This window comes from Muntiacus reevesi, chromosome X (genome assembly GCF_963930625.1).
Source record: "Muntiacus reevesi chromosome X, mMunRee1.1, whole genome shotgun sequence".
NCBI lineage: Eukaryota > Metazoa > Chordata > Mammalia > Artiodactyla > Cervidae > Muntiacus > Muntiacus reevesi.
This window is the reverse complement of record NC_089271.1, coordinates 22,816,435-22,836,748: the sequence shown is the minus strand read 5'-3', so window position 1 is coordinate 22,836,748 and position 20,314 is coordinate 22,816,435. Positions and strand designations below refer to the sequence as shown.

The 20,314-nt window shown below is 53.9% G+C and overlaps 1 protein-coding gene across 1 annotated transcript; it reads left to right on the top strand.

The window, feature by feature from the left end:
* The first annotated feature begins 8,948 nt into the window (after window positions 1-8,948).
* ARX (aristaless related homeobox) lies at window positions 8,949-19,994 on the top strand. The gene is made up of 6 exons (XM_065916663.1): window positions 8,949-9,144; window positions 10,061-10,278; window positions 10,703-11,715; window positions 14,301-14,346; window positions 17,162-17,490; window positions 19,615-19,994. The coding sequence occupies exons 1-6, from the start codon at window positions 8,949-8,951 to the stop codon at window positions 19,853-19,855; spliced, it is 2,043 nt and encodes a 680-aa protein (XP_065772735.1). The 3' UTR covers window positions 19,856-19,994.
* The last annotated feature ends 320 nt before the right edge of the window (window positions 19,995-20,314 follow it).

Below are 20,314 nucleotides of genomic sequence, written 5' to 3'. Positions count from 1 at the left end.
AATTTTCAAAGTTAAACTTCAATCTCCCTTTAGCGAATGCAATAAAAAAGGTTACTCTGATGTTGTTTCCTTTATATAAATAACATCAAAATGCTTCAGCCCCAAAAGCTGGAGAAGACAGGAGGAGGGCGAGGAGAACCAGGCAAAGGTTGGTCTGTGATGAAGATGGGTGGAATTTCCTGGGCCAGTTTCCCTTCCTGTCTTTGAGGAAACATTTCCAGGTGAGATCTTCCTGCGTTCTTTGCAGGGGGAGCCAACCCTGAAGATGGGATGCTTTGAAAGGTGCTGAAAGTTGTGGGAAAGGTGCCTGTAGACAAACAAATGCCGATGAATCCTCCAAAATCAAGGCCCATCTGGGGAGGAAAACAGCGACTCAACATGTACCCAAAACAACACCTCACAGAGACATGAGCGTCTTTGAACAACTTTCTCCTCTCCCTTTTTTCTCTCCGCTGTGTGACGCCTAATACCTAAGTGGGCCATATTTCTGGAGGGGATAAAGGGAAGTGGGTGAAAGAAAGGTCTGGCATTCTCTTTAAGGATCAGCCCCTTTTGCAGTTGGCAAAGAGTAAAAAGCCCTTTCTGGATATTTTTGCTTAGTCTTTGTTTACAACTCTCAGTGTGGGGTGCACACCACCCTACTCCCAAAGCCAGGCCTGTAACAGAAATCAAGTAAGGAGGGAGCTGGCCTGGGATTGATTCTCTAGTGTGGAAATTATCAACAACTGCATTTTCTATTTGTACTATTTAAAAGATAGTGTTGGTGGTCTCTTCATTCCTCAGAAAAGGGAAATGTTACACCTGTTAGATTATAGACTTGGAGCTATTTATTAGGGAGACTATACGGTGACAGATAACGCCAACTCTCCATTATCCATGAAAAGAAATAAGTAAAAATCTTCCCTGGGTCTAAATTTTACTTGAACTGTGGGTTTCACTCTCTTCTCTCCAACCGTTCTGAGATTCTCTGAGCAAAATACATTGGTTTTAATTTCCTGTTAGTCCCTTGCAGACCTTAGGCTGGGAGAGTAACAAACAACGACATGGCCCCAAGGGTAGTCAAGTGAGGATTGAGGAAAAAGAATGAGGCCTCGATGAAAAAGGGGCCCGCCCCCACGAGAATAAAACAACCAAAGGCCATTTGCCCCCAATAAAATACCTTCTACACCCCCACAGCACTTCCCGGGTTCAGGAAAGATGTCCTAAGCTGCTCCCGGGTGCCAGGAACTGTGCTAAGGGCCACGAAGTGTGAACACGGGAAGGAATGTGAAGTTCAGAGGCACGCGACACCATGTGTCAGACGGGTGTGAGAAACCCACGATTTCCCACTCAAAGAAACCTCTCTGGGATCGTCTCACGGAACCCCCAAAGGAACACCGCCTCGGCTGGGTGCTCTTGGGTCTGAGCGGATGCACAAGCTCTCCTCCAGCCAGCTTTTCTGCCTCGACTCTCCCCTCCCGGCGGCGGTCCTTCCCCAGGGCGGGTGGGTGACTCTGCTCCCCGCCGCGCCGGCCCCCTCCCGCCGCGCCCTCTGGCGGGCGCCCGGGTCCGGCCACTGCTCCCGGAGTTCGGCGCTCTGGGGGTCACCGGGGGCGCGGCTCTGGGTCTCCCCGGATCCCGGGAGGAGAGGCCGCGACGTGGGGCGTCCAGGTGGCCCCCGCAGGGCCCCCAGCAGCTCCTCCAGCCCCGGGTGGGGGCGCCTCGTTCCCGACGGGGAAACCGAGGCCGCCGAAGCCTAGCGGTGCCCCGCGGACGGCCCTGCGGCCGCGCGGGGTAGGCCCGGGGGGCCAGGCCGGTGCCCGCGGCCCTGCCTCTGCCTCCCCAAGAGGCCCCTGGGTCCTGAGGGTCCCCGTTCTCCTCCATCGTCGCCCTCCTCTCAGCTCGGGAGCCTCCCCCTTCTCCCCAAAGACGCTGAGTGTCCTCGAAACGATCCCGGGTGGGCTGGAAACTCGGGGGGCAGAAGCGGGGGCCTCTGGGGAGAGGACGGGACCGCCCCAGATTTGGAGGAGACGCCTGTCAGCGCGGGGAATGTAAGCCCTTCTGCGCAGTTATTTTTATTCCGGGGGCCTTTCTTCCTCGTCCCCGTCCTCCTCCTCTATTTTCTCCCTTTCTGTTCAGCTATTTGTGTTTTCTGATCGGGTAAGTGATCTGCGGCAGGAAATGAGATATCTTTATTCCAGAGGCACTGCGGTTCTAATAGTATCTATTCCAGAACCACTGGCTCTGTCTTAGTTGTGGGTTTTTTTTTTTTTTTCTTCCTCGCAGGTTATTTTGTGATGAAGAGAACAGAGCGCTGTTCAGCCTCGGCATCTTCCCTCCTCCCTTCAACACAATGCAACTCTTAATTAAACAAGGGACACCCACGCCTCCCTTCCCACAGGACCCCTTCCATCTGCTCCCCCTAATTCTGAAATACCAGCCTTTTATGGGCAGGGAAAGCCTCCTGTTGAACTTCCCAATTACCAAGACACATTGCAAAATAAGAGGCTGTAAAGAGCCATCACTCCAATTTTTGGACTCTTCCTTTCTAGGCCTTACCTAGTATGTGTTTTGGTGGCCTTAGTATGACTTGAAAATCCTGCAGGACTGAGGACTTGAGACTGCAGACACGCAGGTCTTGAGAAGCACGACTTGTGTTTTTGTGATGGATGAGTTAGAATTAACACACTCATTGCAAAAGAAATAACAAGTCGATGTGAACTGGGCATTTTTCATCTTTGTAAAGGCTTCATCAATAATTTTCTAACCAGAAGTTCTAAGAGCTTCAAGAAAAGTCACCTTTTTCAGGTAGAGCAGTCAAAGAGAGTTGGACAAGAACCCTGCTTCCTCTCTTCTCCATTAATAGTCACACCAAGAAGGGGTAGGGGATTTGTGAGTAGCGGAGAGCGCTGGATCTGGGCTTCAACGATTTTCTGATGCAAAGATTCCGATTCCTTGGGGAGATGCAGGGCGGTGGCCCGATCAGGGGGACCACAAAGTAGTCAGTCATCAAGTGAGAGGTGGGGGGATGCTAGAGCCAGAGTCAGGAATCACAGAGGTGGAAGGTGGGGGATCAAGTCAAAAAAGGGAGGACCCTAGAATTCGAAGGTGGGGTATTCTAGAGTCACGAAGTGGGGGGCTGATTTCACAGAGCCAGAAGTGTAGGGGTGCCACAAAGACCGATTTCAAAGAAAAGAAATCTCAGAGTACCCATCTTCAGATGACCCCTCAATCAGGACTGCGGAGTGAGGGTGAGGTCGCAAGCGGCCAGGCCTCCATGAACACCCCACGGACAGCAGATTCAACTTTCCGGCTGGTGTTGCAGCCTCTGCACGCTTGCCTTCACGCCACCCCCAATCATTCCACTTCTCGGGCCAGTGTTTCCTGAGGTTCGCCAGCAAGAATCCACCCAGCAATTATCTCCCTTCTCGCGCTCATGGGGGGACATTAACCACAAACGCGCTGGAGAAGAAAGGTACAGATGGGTCTTTTATTGCACACTTGGAAATGTTTCCAAGGCTTTTGTTTTCTTCCCCCATTCATTCCTGCGGGATCGCGGGGATCTGCCAACTTCAATCCCCAGAGGCTGCGGCGGGAGGGCCCGGCCCGCCCCGAACCCCCGCTAGGGGGCGCCCTCTGGCCGTGGCGCCGAGCCGAGCGCGCGAGCCGGGCTCGGCTGCGAGAACGCCGACAGCCGGGGTCTGCCGGGCCTCGGGACTGACGCCGGCGTCGGGTCCCTGGTTACTCCGCACCCGAGCTCCTACCCATGCTCCCTCCACGTCCGGGGGCGCCTGGAGTAGCAGCTACAGAGTAACGGCTGCACGGGGCCCGCCTCGACCCTGGACGCACCCAGGGTCCCGCCGTCCGGCGATGGAGAGGAAACCAGGTGGTGGTGATGACCGGGCGCCGAGGTTTCCCTCTCCGCTATGGAATCGTGGGGGGTGGGTGAGACAGGAGATGGGGGGCTCCGACCGAGGGGCTCGGGGTGACAGCCCACCCACTTGCTTCTCGCCCGCGGGAGGGGACCGCGCTCCCCCAGCCCCGCAGCCCCCCGAGGGCAGACGTGAGGCTGTGACCGTCCGCCTGGCTTTGTGCTGGGAGCCAGGCTTGGAAATGACTCGGTGGGCCGCCTGGACGGATGATTGGAGGTGATGGGGCGGCTGGGGGAGCTGTTTTCTCTCTAGTTCTTGCTCCCCGGGCCCCTTTCCGCTGGCTGCTGGCGGGTAACCGAAAGTGGTGAAGTTTGACAATCAGGGGAGTTGTCTTAACACAGTAATCACACCACGCGTCCGTACCTTGAGGGCTCGGCCGCGGTCCTCGCGACCCTTCCCAAAGCGTCGCTTCCCAACAAAACTCTCCCAGCCGAGCCCTGACGGTGGACCCGCACCCCGCCCCCCGCCCCGGCTCCGGCGGACGACACGGCAAAGACGGGAGGAACAGCGAACGCCAAGGAGCCTTCCTGGCAAACCTACGTTCTCAGTCCCTTTGGATCTTTCCACGGGCTGCTCCTTTGGTAAACGCATCAACAAACACCGTCCACAGACAGATCCCAGCAGCCGTGGGAAGAACTGAGGCAGGGTAGGGAGTGCAGGGCAAGCAGCGGGCAGAGAAGGCGAGGGGCAAGCAGATTATGATACATTTCCTCCTATTAACAGACTTCCAGGAGGAGAGACCTCGATTTGTGCATGAAATGCATAGCCTGAAGTGAATAAGACTGTGAAAGCAGTATTTGAGGAGGTTAACCTGGACTGGTTGGAGTTAAGGGGGGGTTAGGGGGGAGGCAAATATTTCTGTTTGTGCCCTCCGGCTCTTCCCAGCACCGGCTGTCAATCCCGACGCTTGTTATCCTCACAAGGCTTCAGTTTGTTTGCCTGATCTCAGCAAGGTTTTCTTCCACAAGTAGAACTATAATTGCTATAATTCTACTGTATCATTTGGATCATTGCAGTATTGTTGTTTTCTCTCCCTCTTTCTCTCCTCCTAACACTGCAATAACGCGCTCCAGTGTTAAATTAGCAGGTTGCGGAAGACCATAAATGAATGAAAGTTTGTTTAAAAAAAAAAGAAATTAAATAAATAAAACAGCAAAATGACTTGGCAAAGGGGATATCACATCACAGAGAATCCTCGCGTGTAATCAGGACTTATTGTCTTCCCTTCCAATGGCTTCCAAATTGGTCGCCAGACTCCAATGAAGTTTATTTCTATTGTTTAAATATATGTTTTGAAGAGGTTGAGCATAATTTAAGGAGACCTGAGTCGGCCGGTGTGGCTGGAAGCCCATCACAGCTTTATTTATCTATGTGTATATTGCACAATAAATTAAAACATCTCAAATGAAAAGTGTGCAAGGTTAACTCTCCTCCAAACATTTCTTTTCCCTGGATAATAACATCTGACTGCCACCCCCTTATCCCGCATTTCTTGCAAATATAATTTTGAAGCTACAATGTAGAATTAGCTCTCACCACAGAAAAGAAAGGGGTTTCTTCCATTCTCCTCTTCTAGGTAATTATTATTTCCAATCCTGGGGACAAGCCTCGTCCTTTTCACCATAAACAATAGTTTTGAACACCTCTGACCCTCACTTCCGGCTATAATTGTCATTTTTATCTTAGTGATTGATTTTAAAAGCAGATGAACTGCAAACCATTGTTTTCCAGGCAGCCCAGGAAAAGAAAACCAACAGTTACAGATCTCAAAGATTAGAGGAACCAGGAGTGGTGAGTAACAAAGTACGAACGTGAATAATATTATTACTAAAATGAAATTCCTTTTGATTAGTGGGTAAAAGAAAGTGGAGAAAGTGAGGTGAAAAAAAAGCAAAGTGGCATCTTGCCGACAGTGCAAACATGAAATTGGCTAAACTAAAAGTTCTTTTATACATAGTCCTATAGCCCAATCCTGAAAAGTCTACTTACTCAACAAATTAACTAAATTCTTCTTAGATATTAGAGGCATCATTTTGTTTTCTAAACTCACATGTAGGATAACACACAGATATCTTAAACCCATCTTCTGATTAGACACTGTGGAGATACCAGCTGATTGTCTCCCCGTGGGTATGTTAGAAAAGTTCTCTTTTTAAAAAATAATAATAATAATGATATTTCAGAAATAGCAAGAGCCAACTGCAGATTTTGAACTTGGGTGCTGAATTGTGACAAAGATCATTTCAGGGCCGCTGGGTGTAAAGGGAGCAGAGTCCGGCCCTTCTCCCCGAAGTGAATGAATGTGCGTTCCCAATAGCGTCCTCACTTGGGAAGATTGATTAGAAAATACCAAAAATACACAAGATAAAATAACAATGCTAGTGTTTGCACCAGGTCTCCCAAAGAAAGACGCTACATTCCATTAATAGAATTAGATTTAATTCCAGGGGTCATTAAGTCAGAATCAGAAATTCTATGTTAACCTCCCCTTTTGCAGTGGATGATTAAAATTAGAATACACCCCAGCAGAAAGTCCGACTTCATTTTTTTTTTTTTTTTTTTAAGAAAAGGAGAACAGCTGCAGAAGGGGGAGGAGGGGGACGGAAGCTAAGAAATCTTCCACCGAGTTGAAACCCCGTTAGGCTCTCAGAAATGATTTGTGCGTTTGTGGATCTCTTAACACGGTCTTCTTGTGGACTCATTTTCAACCCACTCCTTGCGTGTGACGGAGTGTGACTCTGAAGTCACGGAGCCACCCGCAGCCGGGTCTTGTAGATTTCCGACGCGGGGCCCGCTGGGGAGGGAAAAGTGCCCTTGTCTCTCCCAGTGACCAGCCGCAGGGATGCCCGCGAGGCTCCCGCGGCTGGAGGCTCGCTCAGAGCAGATCGACGCGTCTTTCCGCCTCTCGGCTCCGTCGAGACTCGCACCCTGGGAGTGGGCGCTCAGGGCCCCGGGAGGGAATCAGCGCGCAGAATGTTACTTTAAAGCTAAACGGGACTGTATAACAGAGAGCTGTGGGTGAGACTAGAAAAGGGAGAATGCAGGCAAACACGGAAGATACCAGGGGCCTTGGAACAACAGAGAGGGCTTAAAAGAAAATCAATGTCAGAGAGAGCTCGGGTTCTCTTTCGCCCCCAACTCCCATCATCCAAGTGTAGGAAAAACTGGTGAGACTCAAAAAGCCAGAGAGAGCGGAGACAGATGGACAGACTGACAGACACAGACACAGACATAGACACACACACACACACACACACCCCGAGAGACACAGATCCTCTTCGTCTAGCTCTTAATAGTACTAGTAATATCACATTAGTATTAACATTATTGATGTGCCTGTTCCTGACCCTTCATCCCCTCCAGTTATGTCTTGAATGCTCCTGCCAAGCCAGCCTGATCTGTCTGCCACCCACCCACCAGTATCCAAGAGTTATGCAGATGTTTATGGCTGAAAAAAATCCCAGTTATGCATCCTTGTATTTTTAAATACTGACTGTAAGTGATTCAAGTATAATCCTTTGTAAAACGCTTTTCTCTGACACATTGAAGGGGTTGAGAGAGGAAAACCCGGCGTGGATTCCCCCTCCCCGGCTCCTCTCCCACCCACCACCCTCGCCCCCACCCTGCCAGCGCCGAGGCCCCTGGCTATCTCTTGGGCCCTGCACCCAGAAAAAGAGGGCACCCTTGCTAGCCCCTCGCCCGGGCTCGGCACAACTTCAGTCGGAGTTGGGTCTCGGTTCTCAGCGCTGGACGCGCTGGAAGCTGTTTGGGGAAGAAGAAAAACAAGTGCTCTCCCCCCGAGGTTCGCTCTCTCGCCTTTGCCAGGAGGGGAGTTCAGAACTTTAGGCGTTGAGATTTGGTTGAGGCCGAACCTGGGTCTCTCCCACCCTAGAGCGCTCAGGGCTCCGGTTAGGTCCCGCTCCCTGCACGCGCGATCTGGGAGTGTCCAGCTTCAGGGTGACGGCCTAACAGAGGCGACCTTATGGGGAGAAGACGGAAACGTGCCTGGGGAGAAGGGGGAGGCTCTCGGGGCCTGTCCCCAGCTGCCCTTTCTCGCAGCCCATACTCGCTCGTCCCTTCCTGTTCTGTAGATGCTCTAGAGAAGGCCGCGCGCCTTTGGCAGACCTTTGTCTTTTTTTTTTTTTTTCAGACCTTTGTCTTTAAGGGGACTTTTTGCAGAGTTGAAGACGGTGATCTGACCCTACTAAAAAGAGAGCAACCGCCGGACTCAAGGAGAGGACTCACAGCTCAAGGCGTTGGGCCACAAGAGAACACTGAACGCCCCAACGACAGACTTTGCCGGCGGCCGTCACTCCGGCGGCGCGTCCGGCCTAAAGAGGACGGTGGCTGAGGGCCTCTGAAGTCAAGGCACTGTCCTGGGAGCGCAACATTGGTTTTGAAAAGGGCCAAATCCGTCCTTACGCGAGCCAAGCCCCAAGGCCTTGCCTCCGAGGGAGTGAGGTCCTCGGGTTGGTGGAAGGGGCGCACGCCGCCCAAATGGCACCCACTGGCCTGACATCCGAAGATGCTAGAGCTTGGGGCTAGCCCTAAAGGGTTAAAGGAGGAGCGGCAGGAACAGAATGGAGTATTTAGAAAGTTGCTAGTTGAAAACAAAAAATAAAAATAAAATCGGCTCGGGTGCGTGCCTGCTGCCGCCCCTCCTCCACCGCCGGCTTTTCCGGAATCCAGTCCGGGCTTTGCCGGGAGCGCACAGCCCGGAGCAGCCCGGCCTCTGGCGAGAGCCAATCAGAGGGCGCCTCTCAGCACGTGGAGGAGAGAGACTCCAGCGCTCCGCGCCCGCCGCTCACTACACTTGTTACTGCTTGTCCTGAGCGCCGAGAGGGCGAGCTCCGGCCGTAGGCAGGGCGGGAGCCGGCAGCCAGCGACCGAGAGAGGCCGAGAGGCACAGAGATCGCAATAATATCCACTATAACCAGCCATCTAACCCCACCCCCTCAACACACACCCATCCATCCCACCCGCCCCGAGAGGCAGCCCGCGGCCCGCTTCTCTGCGCCCAGGGGAAAAAACCCAGCCATGAGCAATCAGTACCAGGAGGAGGGCTGCTCCGAGAGGCCCGAGTGCAAAAGTAAATCTCCAACTTTGCTCTCCTCTTACTGCATCGACAGCATCCTGGGCCGGAGGAGCCCGTGCAAAATGCGGCTGTTGGGAGCCGCGCAGAGTTTGCCCGCTCCGCTGGCCAGCCGCACCGACCAGGAAAAGGCCGTGCAAGGTAAGGCTGTGCTTGCCGAGCCCCTGGAAAGGGTGCTAGGCACTGGTTTGGATGTGTGATGTTCCGGGGCCAGGGGCCTGCGGCTGTCCAACTGGAGACAGAGGAAAAAAGAGGGAACAACTCTGAGGCCTGGTACCTCAAAGAGCGGTAAACCTCTTGCCAGTGGATGTCTCTCCCTCCCTCTCTGCTTCCAGAAAAAGCAGAGACCAAGCTTTGCTTCGAGGGCCCTTAGATTCTCGGTATTGGTTCTTAGGTCGTTTAAATACCCCCTTTGGTGGCCTTGCGGGTGCTCTGAAGAGGGGCGACGGGCCAAGAACAGCAGGAGCCGGGTGGACTCTTGTAAGAACTTGGTGAAGAGAAGAACCCCAAAAGCTGTGAATGGGGACTCCAGGCGGAGTGCGCCTTGGCCTTTCCTCTTGGGAAGATTTCTTTATACGAGGTGTTCTGCTTTTTTCTTCTTTTTAAAATTGTAGATTACTTGTGATCTTTTAAACCCAAGCTTTGCAGAAAACATCTCCCTGGGATTCCCCAAATGTTCCTTCTTGTATCTGAAGTGTATGAAATGTGCGGCTTCTGGGTGCTAATTTTTCCTTTCCTGTTTTTTTTTTATTATTATTTTTTTCAAGAGTTGAGATGTTTTAAGGCTCTTTTCCCCCCTAAAATTAAAAATTCCAGAACAACTGTCGTTTTGCCCCAAACCCGTTACACTCAAGTTTCGCCTTTTAAAATCTGTAAACCAGCGGTCCAGCCGCAACGTCACTTGGAAGACAGGAGCGGTTAGCGGGGAAGGGGGCGTTTAAAATAAAACTGACTTTTTCCTTTTCTTTTTTTAGCCTGCAGTGGCACCTATGCCAGGCGCTTCCTCGAGGGGAAGGAGCGCTCTGTGCCTGTTGCACCCCCTTACGTCCCCACCCAGGCCTTTCCAAACCCATTTTCTCCAGGACGATTTTTCTGGGCCAGCAGCCCCCGCCCCTCCTGCTGGGGGCTGTTGGGGCCAGGTCCTCACCCAGGGCCACTGGGCCGCTCCCTCCTTCCCCGGTGCCCGCCAGGCAGTGGCCCCTCTCGCCAACCCGCAGCCGGGAACGCGTGGCAGAGCTGAGGGCAGAGGTCGTGCGCAAAGTTTTCAGAGTGGTGGTGATTTTTTAAAAAGTTGTTGAATGTTTGCAGATTCCCTCTTGCCCCGAAATGGGAAGGGAAAAGGTGAAAGGAAGGACAAGAGGAAAGAAAAAGAAAACAATAAAGGAGGGAAGGAAGAAGGGGAGAAGAGTGCACAAAAAGAGAAGGGAAGGGAATGGAGAGGAGGAAGATGCGAAAAGAATGATGAGACGGGGAGAGAGAGAAAGAAAAAGTGATTTAAAAATGAAAGGAAGGGCGAGGAGAGAAAGAAATAAAGGAAGGAAGGAAGGAAATAAAGGGAAGAAGGAGAGAGGGAAAGGAAAGGACCCATAGAGGAGGAGAAAGGGGGAAAAGAAGGAAGCAAGGGCAAGGGAAAGAGAGAGAGGTAAGGAAAAAGGAAAAGCAAGAAAACTGGGGAAGGAGGGGAGGGCTCGGAGTCTAGTGGCGCGGGGGGCGCCGCGCGCATCGGGGCCTGGGCGCGGAGGGAGCGGCGGAGGGCCGGCCCGAGCGGCGACTCTGGCCGGGCCGGCCGGGCGGCCGGCGCGCTGACCGCTCTCCCTTGCCCGCAGGCTCCCCCAAGGGCAGCAGCGCCCCGTTCGAGGCCGAGCTGCACCTGCCGCCCAAGCTGCGGCGCCTGTACGGCCCGGGCGGGGGCCGCCTCCTCCAGGGCGCCGCGGCGGCGGCGGCGGCAGCGGCGGCGGCGGCGGCGGCGGCCGCCACGGCCACGGCGGGCCCGCGGGGGGAGGCCCCGCCGCCGCCGCCGCCGCCGACCGCGCGGCCCGGGGAGCGGCCGGATGGCCCAGGGGCCGCCGTGGCGGCCGCCGCCGCCGCCGCCGCGGCCTGGGACACTCTCAAGATCAGCCAGGCGCCGCAGGTGAGCATCAGCCGCAGCAAGTCGTACCGCGAGAACGGGGCGCCCTTCGTGCCGCCACCGCCCGCGCTGGACGAGCTGGGCGGCCCGGGGGGCGCCGGGCACCCGGACGAGCGCCTTGGCGCGGCCGGCGGCCCAGGTGGCGCCCCGGCGGCCAGTAGCGGCGCGGGCGCCGAGGACGAGGAGGAGGAGCTGCTGGAGGACGAAGAGGACGAGGACGAGGAAGAGGAGCTGCTGGAGGACGACGAGGAGGAGCTGCTGGAGGACGACGCCCGCGCGCTGCTCAAGGAACCGCGGCGCTGCGCCGTGCCCGCCACTGGAGCGGTGACCGCCGCCGCCGCCGCCGCCGCCGCCGCGGCCTCCGAGGGCGGGGAGCTGTCCCCCAAGGAGGAGCTGCTGCTGCACCCGGAGGACGCTGAGGGCAAGGACGGCGAGGATAGCGTGTGCCTGTCTGCCGGCAGCGACTCGGAGGAGGGGCTGCTGAAGCGCAAACAGCGGCGCTACCGCACCACGTTCACCAGCTACCAGCTGGAGGAACTGGAGCGGGCCTTCCAGAAGACGCACTACCCAGACGTCTTCACCAGGTACGCGCGAGGGGGGAGCGTGGCAGCAGCGGCTGGAGGGCGCGAGTGGGTCCCGGAGAGGGAAGGTGGGCGGACAGGGCCCTGGGGCTGGGGCAGGGGCTTACTTAACTCCTGGACTCACCCCAGGCGCGCCCTCCCAAAGGCCAAACCCCTGTTGACCAAAAACACCCTCCCAGCCTCTCTACTCTGGGCTCCTAAGTTTAGACTGGGATGGGTTTTGTTTTTGGTTTTTTTTTTTCCCCCTTCCGGAGGTCTCTCCAGTTTAATTTTGTTAATTACAAGTTTTAGCTAGAGAGAGAAAAAGAAACGGCCTCTCCAAAGGGCGCCCGAACGCGCCACCTTGGAGACGTGCGCACCCGAGCGCTCACACTCAGGGCCCCTGGCGCTGCAATCCGGAGTCCACGCCAGGTCCCAGGCGAGGCGCAAGCAGCGCTGCCGGCCCTCGCCGCCAGGGCTAAGCAAGGGCTATTTTTGGCCGCTGTGTGGTGCTTGCCCTCCCCGCCTGATGCCCCGGGAGCCTGGTGGGTATCAGTTACGCAGTTCGCAGTGAAGATGCCCGCGCCTGCAGAGAAGGCCGTTAAAAAGATCCAAGTTCTGTCGTTTGAGGACTCCTGGAATAACCGAAGGAAGTCAGAACTGGGCAGTGTTTGGTCTGCGGAGGCACCGACCAGAATCTCCCCTTTTCATCGCTGTCCTCTCGCCCTCCACGTACATTAAACCCAGTGTTGGTTTACTGTACGCGGGTTTACAGGGGCAGGCTTTGACTGCTGGGAGCCTGGCAGGCAGTAGACAGAACAGCTGGGGGGAATTTCCCCCTTCTGACCGGTGTCTAAACCCGGGTGTTCCTCCTGGATCCGCTCCATTCCCACTCACCCGAGTTTTGGGGGAAAGATGTACCTGTGAGAAGACTGGGCCCCAGAGGGCCAGCTGATTCATACCTGGGATGCCGGCCCGGCAGGGGGCCTTCCTCTCCCACCCCAAAGCTAAGGTCTGGCTCAGGCGAGGAGCCAGGTAAGGGCCAACTTTCCCCAGCGGGGAGGGAAAAAGGGGATGGGAGTCAGCCCGGACTTGGGTTTGTCAAGCTCGAGCAGCCCCACCTTCGCAGGAGCCGTGTACGACTTTTCAATGTGCATTTTAGTAGCCCCGGAAAGCTGCCTGCCCCATTTGAACCCGAGGAGAAATTGCTTAATACTCTGGAGGCCTGAGCCAACAACGCTCAAGGGTAGTTGGTCTAGCAATTAATTGCCAAACTGTCTCCTAACCAGAAACGAAGAGGGTAGATCTGATTCGGGGCAAAGCACTAAACTTGATCATCCCCTGAGCTAAACTTGGCCCTCCCCTGTGTCATCCAGTCCCTTTATTATCTTTTAAAAAGAAAATAAATTCTAAAGTAATTGTCTCTATCAAATAGCTAAGCGGCCAACCTGCTTTTTGCGTTTATCACACACATATAATTCAAAAGAAGAAAATGATGTGATGTCGCTTGGCACGCAGGTCTGCCCTTTTAGCTTCTCCAGGGGAACCAAAGTAGACGAAGAGGGGTGGCTGCTCACCACCACTCCATGCCCACCTCTTTCCCACCCATGGGGCTAGTTAGAGCCCCTTGGCTCCTGCCGGGACCCAGGCAGGAGTGTGGTTTTGGGGTTTTAGATCTGCTGATGCTGACTGTAGCAGGAAGCAGCAGGAAGCTCTCCAGTGAACCAGTTTTCTCCCAGTCCTGAAGTTCCAGGTGTGGGCCAGGCCGGGTCCCAGACTGGGGCAGCCCCCGCTCTTTCATATTAGTGATTGGAGAGCCAATTACTCTCCTCGCGCTCATATTTTCGGTAAACAGGTTGTAAGCCGTTTTACAGCATCTTAATGGTTTCCTATTTGCCTTAATTGTCGCAGTAATAACTGCAATGATGGGGTAGGGTTTCAGTTAAATTGACTTCCCCTGAGATGGGCAGGGTTTGTAGTGGGCACTGAAGTCAGGAGGTGCGCAGAATTTTGTTTAATCGAAAAATTACCCCACTGAACTCTTAACAAGCTTAACATATCTCCAGAGGGTAATGGGGAGTATGACCTAAGGGGGTGAGAGAGGGAGGGAGGCGGGGGAGAGAGAGAGATGGAAGGAGAGGCAGAGAGCTGGAGAGAGAGGAAGGAGAGGGGAGAGAACGTTTTCTAAAGAAGGCAGAAAGCAACAAGGAGGGTGAAAGAAATGTTTTTAGTTGAGTGCGAGTTCTCCCATTTACTCTTAGGACAAAAGAGGCTATAAGCACTGTGTGTGTGTGTGTGTGTGTGTGTGTGTGTCTTATCTAACTCTAGCTTAAGAGAGAGAGAGAATCCGAGACTTGTACAGTCAAGAAGTCGCCACTGTCACTCTTGAATATAGTATGATGCAACAGAATAGACAACATCCTATATCTGGGAGTGTATTGTGTTTTCATGTTTGCAGTCAAATAGAAGACACTCCAGTGTTGAAGGGGTGGTGATGCCCAGGTGTCTGTTAGACCCTACTGGAAGAGGATGCCAGCGAAGGAAAGGTGGCTGACAGGGGCTTGCTGGAGCCTGCAGTGACCTCCTGCCTGTGTGTTGCTTTCTTATAGGGAGGAACTGGCCATGAGGCTGGACTTGACTGAGGCCCGGGTCCAGGTGAGCTGCACTGCAGAGAGGGAGGAGAAGAGGGGCAGTGGGCTGGGGGACGAGTGGAAGAGAGATGGGTTGATGGATTAGGGGGTTCTTGAGAGACCCCCTTCATAAAATGAAGAGAAGCAGAATCAGAAAGATAAACACTCCTGCACAAAATCATATTAAAATATGAAGATCTGGGAGATGGAAGGGGAAGGTTTCTAGGTTTGGGAGCCTTGTGGAAGGAGTCCAGGATCAGAAGGGGGTTTCAGGGTCCCCAAGACTGCAGTTCAGAAGCCCCCTGGTCCACAGCCCCTGTCGGAAACAATCTGCGAACTGACTTTTCCTGGTTGAAATAATGGGATGGAGCATGGATTTGGTTGTTAGACAAATCCGCTCAGCTCCAAGCAGGTATTTGGCTGCGATTAAGTCTCCAATCGGGCTTCATAAAAGCCCACTTAGTGCTAGAACAAACAGGGCCATTTGAAGGCAAAATGCTGTTTGATTTCCCCTCCGCCCGCACAGGAGCTGGCTAATGCTATTTGATTTCCCATTTTTTATAGCAATGAGCCCACATTGATCTAATAGGGAGTGAGTGCAATGCTATTAAAGGTGTTTGCAGCCCCATACCAGAGTGCATTTCCGAACCCAGGCCCCATAACCAAAGAGACGATCAACACTGGGCAGCCCCGATGGCCAACAGAAAACAGATGTCCCTGGGTTAGGAGCTGAGTGAATCACTTTACAGTCAAAATCAAGCGCTGATAAAGCACAATAAATTCCATATGGCTCATTTAATACACAACAGCTTCTTGCATTAGAGGACTAATGATGAGGCCTGTCCCCTCCTTTCTGTTGACACATTTCTCCATTGTCAAACAGAGATGTGACAGCAACTCTGCATTTTCTGCTCAGGGGAACGAGTCGTGGGAAAGTTAAATAACTTTTAAAAAGAAAGAGAGCGCCCCCTCCCCTTCTCCTCTCTCCCTATTCACTGGAGAAGATGTAATTAAGTGAATATGAATTATTAGAGTCCTTTCGTTTACCTTTGGGGGGCCTCAGAGGTATTAATTCAATAATGAGGAATTGCAGGGGGACATCTTGATAATTGCAGTTGAGCCGAGAGCCGATCTGTCTCTAGAAGGTTTCCATGTTCTTTGAGGGCATTCTGCCTCCACCGTCCCCCCTCCCTTGACTCCTTTCACTGCCATCGAGGAGTGGCGGGTATTCTTGTCTAGACAGATTTGGATACACAAAAGCTGCCCACCCAGCCTGGTCCCATCTAGTCTTAATTTTTTCAAGTCTCTGAATTTCCACACTGGAATGTTTCTGCAATTCTCAAATAGATCATTTGAGGGCTGTGAAATGTGATGGATGGGCCCCCTTTTGGCAGAATTTTAAGTAATCAACCGACTTGGATTCTCAATTTTTCTTATCTTAGGTGGCTATCTAGAAGTCAAACCAAACCTAGATACCAGTGCTAGTAACGACAACCCCAGTGTGTATATCTGAAAGGCATATAGATGTCTTAAAATTTTAAAAAACATATACCTCTGGGATCATTTACATTATATTTTAATATAACTCTGTATAGCCCCAGAGTTCATTCTTAATTTTTAGACTTGTGTGCAGGCATAAACTCAGTCCTAAAAATACTAATGCCTTCAAGGGAGAAGGAGCGTATCTTCTCAGCTGTGGGTGTGATGAGCAGGTCACATAAAAATAATTTCATGCTCCTAAAAGTTATTTTTAGACCATGGTAGCTGCCACATTTCAGGTAAAGGTCTCTACTAAAACTGCTTTCTATTAACAATTAGGAAGATACCTTGTGCGGAAAACCTCCCCCCAGCCTACAACTATCTTACTTAAATAACCTACCTAAACCACATCCCCAGAAGAAATAAAGGACCGGTTAGCTATGAAGATGTGCCCAGTCTCCAGGTATCCCCCACTCTGGTTTCTGTGTCCAAGTATCACTGTAGACCTGATCCATGCAGTCACTGCCTTCCTTGGTAGAACCTGGCCCTGCATGGAGCCCCTGCAGATAGCAGGCTGTGTACCCCACACTGCATTACAACTGCCTCCTAAACTGTATGCCTGTTTGCTAATTATCGTGGGTATTTCTTCCCTCAGCCCCAGCTCCCCTCAAGCCCCCAAACATAGGGTAGTGCTCATAGGTGTTCAGTAAATATTTCTGGAAAGATTAAATGAACCACCTCCCTGATTCCCTTTTCAACAGAGAGCAAAGATTTTGTCACCTCTTGGGAAAACCCGAAATAGGTGAAAAGAACTGATTTGCCCCAGAAAGCTGCTGTGCATTCTTCTCTTGATGGCTGTCTGTTCCCAAGAGTCATCACTGAATGCCAGCTTCCACATGCCTTATTTGACTCATTCCTCATCACAGCCTTATGAATAAAGTTTTATTATCCCCATTTTACAGATTAGAAAACTGAGGTTCAGAGAGGTTTAAGTGACCTGCTTAAAGACACACAGCAAGCAAATGGCAGCGCAGCCATGTAAACCTTGGTTTCCTCACTTCTAAATACAACAAACCATTTGTTAAATTTGGAAAGGAACCAGGCTAGTTAAAATGTCCACTGGAAAGGGTTCATTTGCCGGGTAGTTCCGGATGACTTTAAGTTAGGCCCTCTTTCTTTGCCCCTTTGGTCCCAGACGTGTCCTTGAACAACCTGAGGCCACAGAGGGGCGAGGTGGGCGAGGGCTGCAGGGGGAAAGTGGGAAGGAGGGAGGGCCCGCGGCGCGGGGGGAAGAGGCGGGGACCGCCGGGAGCGCTACCCGGCCGGAGCGGCGCCGACCCCTGCCTCTCTCGGCTCTGCAGGTCTGGTTCCAGAACCGTCGGGCGAAGTGGCGCAAGCGGGAGAAGGCGGGCGCACAGACCCACCCCCCGGGTCTGCCCTTCCCCGGGCCGCTCTCGGCCACCCACCCGCTCAGCCCCTACCTGGACGCCAGCCCCTTCCCTCCGCACCATCCCGCGCTCGACTCGGCCTGGACGGCCGCTGCTGCAGCCGCCGCCGCCGCCTTCCCGAGCCTACCTCCGCCTCCGGGCTCGGCCAGCCTGCCGCCCAGCGGGGCGCCGCTGGGCCTGAGCACTTTCCTCGGAGCCGCAGTGTTCCGGCACCCGGCCTTCATCAGCCCTGCGTTCGGCAGGTAACACGCGGCTTCGGGGAGTCTGTCTCTCGCAAACACGCACAGAGGCAGGGGCCCTGGGAGGAGGCCAGAGATAGGTAGGGACTACACATGTCTTTCCTCTTTGGCTTAACTTGAGATTTAGCCAAAGAAAATAATCTCTAATATTGCTTTAAACAGTGCGGATCTTGAAGGGAATGACTTGGGGCTGAACGGCAGAGGGAAGGGCAGTGGCAACAACAACAACCACATAAATTGGAAGTGTTCAATGAAAGCTCTAAAGTACCATTTGAAGGCAGCAACAGCCCAGACCAAAGGTGGTGTGTGTGTAAAAGGGTACAGGTGTAGGCTGCAGAGCCGAGATGACTTTTAAACTTTTGCAAAAATCCTTCCTCATTCCCTAAAGCCTGGCAGCCAGAGGAATACAGCCCTGGGACCAAGGGCCCTCTGGGTCCAAAGAAATCTTTCTTCTTCTCCAGACTCTACCTTCCTTGTCATTCAAGTGATTCGCTGCCAACCACACCCTCATATATGCAACCCCGGACCCCCAGAGCAGCACAAGACAACGAACTCAAAGAAACGGTTCATCATATATTATAAATCCCTTTCTTTAAATGAACATCGAATGATGAAATTAAAAGTCTGTATAATCATACAGACAAAGAAACAAAGGAGAGATGTATTAAGTTGGAAAGTGCAGTGAAAATAAAACTGAATGCAGTTTCAATGATCTCTCTTTGGGAGAACAAAGAAATAATAGACTCATCCAACTGCGCAGCCACTTAAAAAAATCATCTTGGAGAAAATTTTCAAAAAAGACTCAGTAAAATTACTTTCTTGTAACAACCAATGAAGTAAACTTAAAGTGCACTGAAGTGTAGTTAGTGACTCAGTTTACCTAGTGGAACCAGGGCATGTCACGCCCCCTCCAGGCCACACTTTATTATTTCCTTTTGGAAAAAAATGTTTAAGTCCTCTGTCCCTCGCCCACCACCCTTCCTTTCTCTCTTCTCACAAGTAACTGGTAAAAGTTGCCAAACCATGGCTGGAGTACCAGCTGCGACATTTGGAGAGGCTGGAGGAGGGGCGCGGTGGGGGTGGCACAAGAGGTGGAAGGTGGGCTTGGGAGAAGCGAGGGGCGCTCCTCGAGCCCAAGTGGGCTTATTTCTAATCGTGGAAACCCTGAGTTGGCCTTCCGGGGGGCCGAGCCAAAGCCCTGGGAGCTAGCGGCGGGGGTGGTGGTGGTGGTGGCGGCGGCATTGAGGGTCAGGGCCGGCTCGGCCTCTGCCGCAGTCTGGCGCGGTGCAGTGCAGAGGGTGGAAGCGCCGTGCGGGTCAATGCTGGCGCCTTCTGGAGGCGGTTTCGCGGACTGGAGTCCCAGACTTGGGTTTCGCCGTGCGCCGCACGCGGGGGGCTCTTTGGTACTGGTGAGTGCGTGCGGCGCAGGCAATGCGCTCCTAGCGGGTCAGAGCTGCCTGGCGAGCGGAAATCAACAGGCGGGAGCCCCCCTCCCCACCTCGCGGTCGTCGGTCTGGCTCTGGCAGCTCTGCCCGGCGCAGGAGGGCGGCCGCGGCGGCGGGAAGGCTGGCGAACAAGACCAGCTTTTCCAGGGTGAAAGGAGCCCCGGGCCGAGAAGGCGCTCTATAGAAGGAGTACAAAGTGCAGCACAGGTCTTTCTCAGTTTTAATCCCACTTTGTCCTTTCTTTCTCTTTTTCTTCTCCTCCCTTTCTCTCCTTTCTCTTTGTCTCTCTTCTTCTCTCTCTCGGCAAATAGTATTATAGGCAGTTGGAGCTCCTAAAGTACACTCCCTTCTTAAGCGAAAGCCCAGAATCCGCGCAGTGGGGCCGTGGGGTTCGGGGACTCGGGGCTTGCTTCCGCCACGGCTCTGGTCCCTCCAGGAATATCTGGCCCCTCGGTCATTTTTCCCCTCTGTTCGTTTCCTGCCCTGGTCAACCGTTAGAGCGCCCCAGCCTCCCGCCCGCGCCTCCAGCTACTCCCCAGCCCCGGGCCGGCCCCGGCCCTGCGACTCTGCGCCCCAACGGCGGCGCCCCTCTGCTCCCCCGGGGAGAGGCGGCGGGCAAGGCTGCCCGAGGCGCTGCGCGCAGCTCTCGGGGCGTCACCGCGCTCTTTTGCTGTCCTTGCAGGCTCTTTTCCACCATGGCCCCGCTGACCAGCGCGTCGACCGCGGCCGCGCTCCTGAGACAGCCCACGCCGGCCGTGGAGGGCGCAGTGGCGTCGGGCGCGCTGGCCGACCCGGCCACGGCGGCCGCAGACAGACGCGCCTCGAGCATAGCGGCGCTGCGGCTCAAGGCCAAGGAGCACGCCGCGCAGCTGACGCAGCTCAACATCCTGCCGGGCACCAGCACGGGCAAGGAGGTGTGCTAAAGGCTGCCCTCCACCCTCGCGCCCCGGGCGCGACCCGAAAGGTCACCTCACTCAGCACCACTCAAGACCAAATGGAAACAGAGGACCAGCACACTCCCGAGACGGCAGTGAGAGAGCGCAGCCGCCTTCGCAGCAGCCTGGACGCGGGCGAGGCAGCCCTCGGCGCTACCCGAACGTGGCACCTCCTCGGCTGGCTGTCCACCCGCCCCTGCCCCTGCCCACTTCGCTCCAACTCAAACGTCCACTCTCTCCCGTTCTTTTCTTGAAAATATCGGGGAGGTTTGCTCCCTAAGTCACCTGGTATCGAAGTTAACAATTTTAAAACCCCAACCTCTCTGCCTCCTGACACCCCACTTAGCTTTTTTTTCTTTCCTGATAGCATTTTGGCGCTCTAAGTTGATCTTCCCAGCGTGGCCCCAGCCTTCGGCGGCGGGGAAGCGAATGCGAATCTGTAAGATA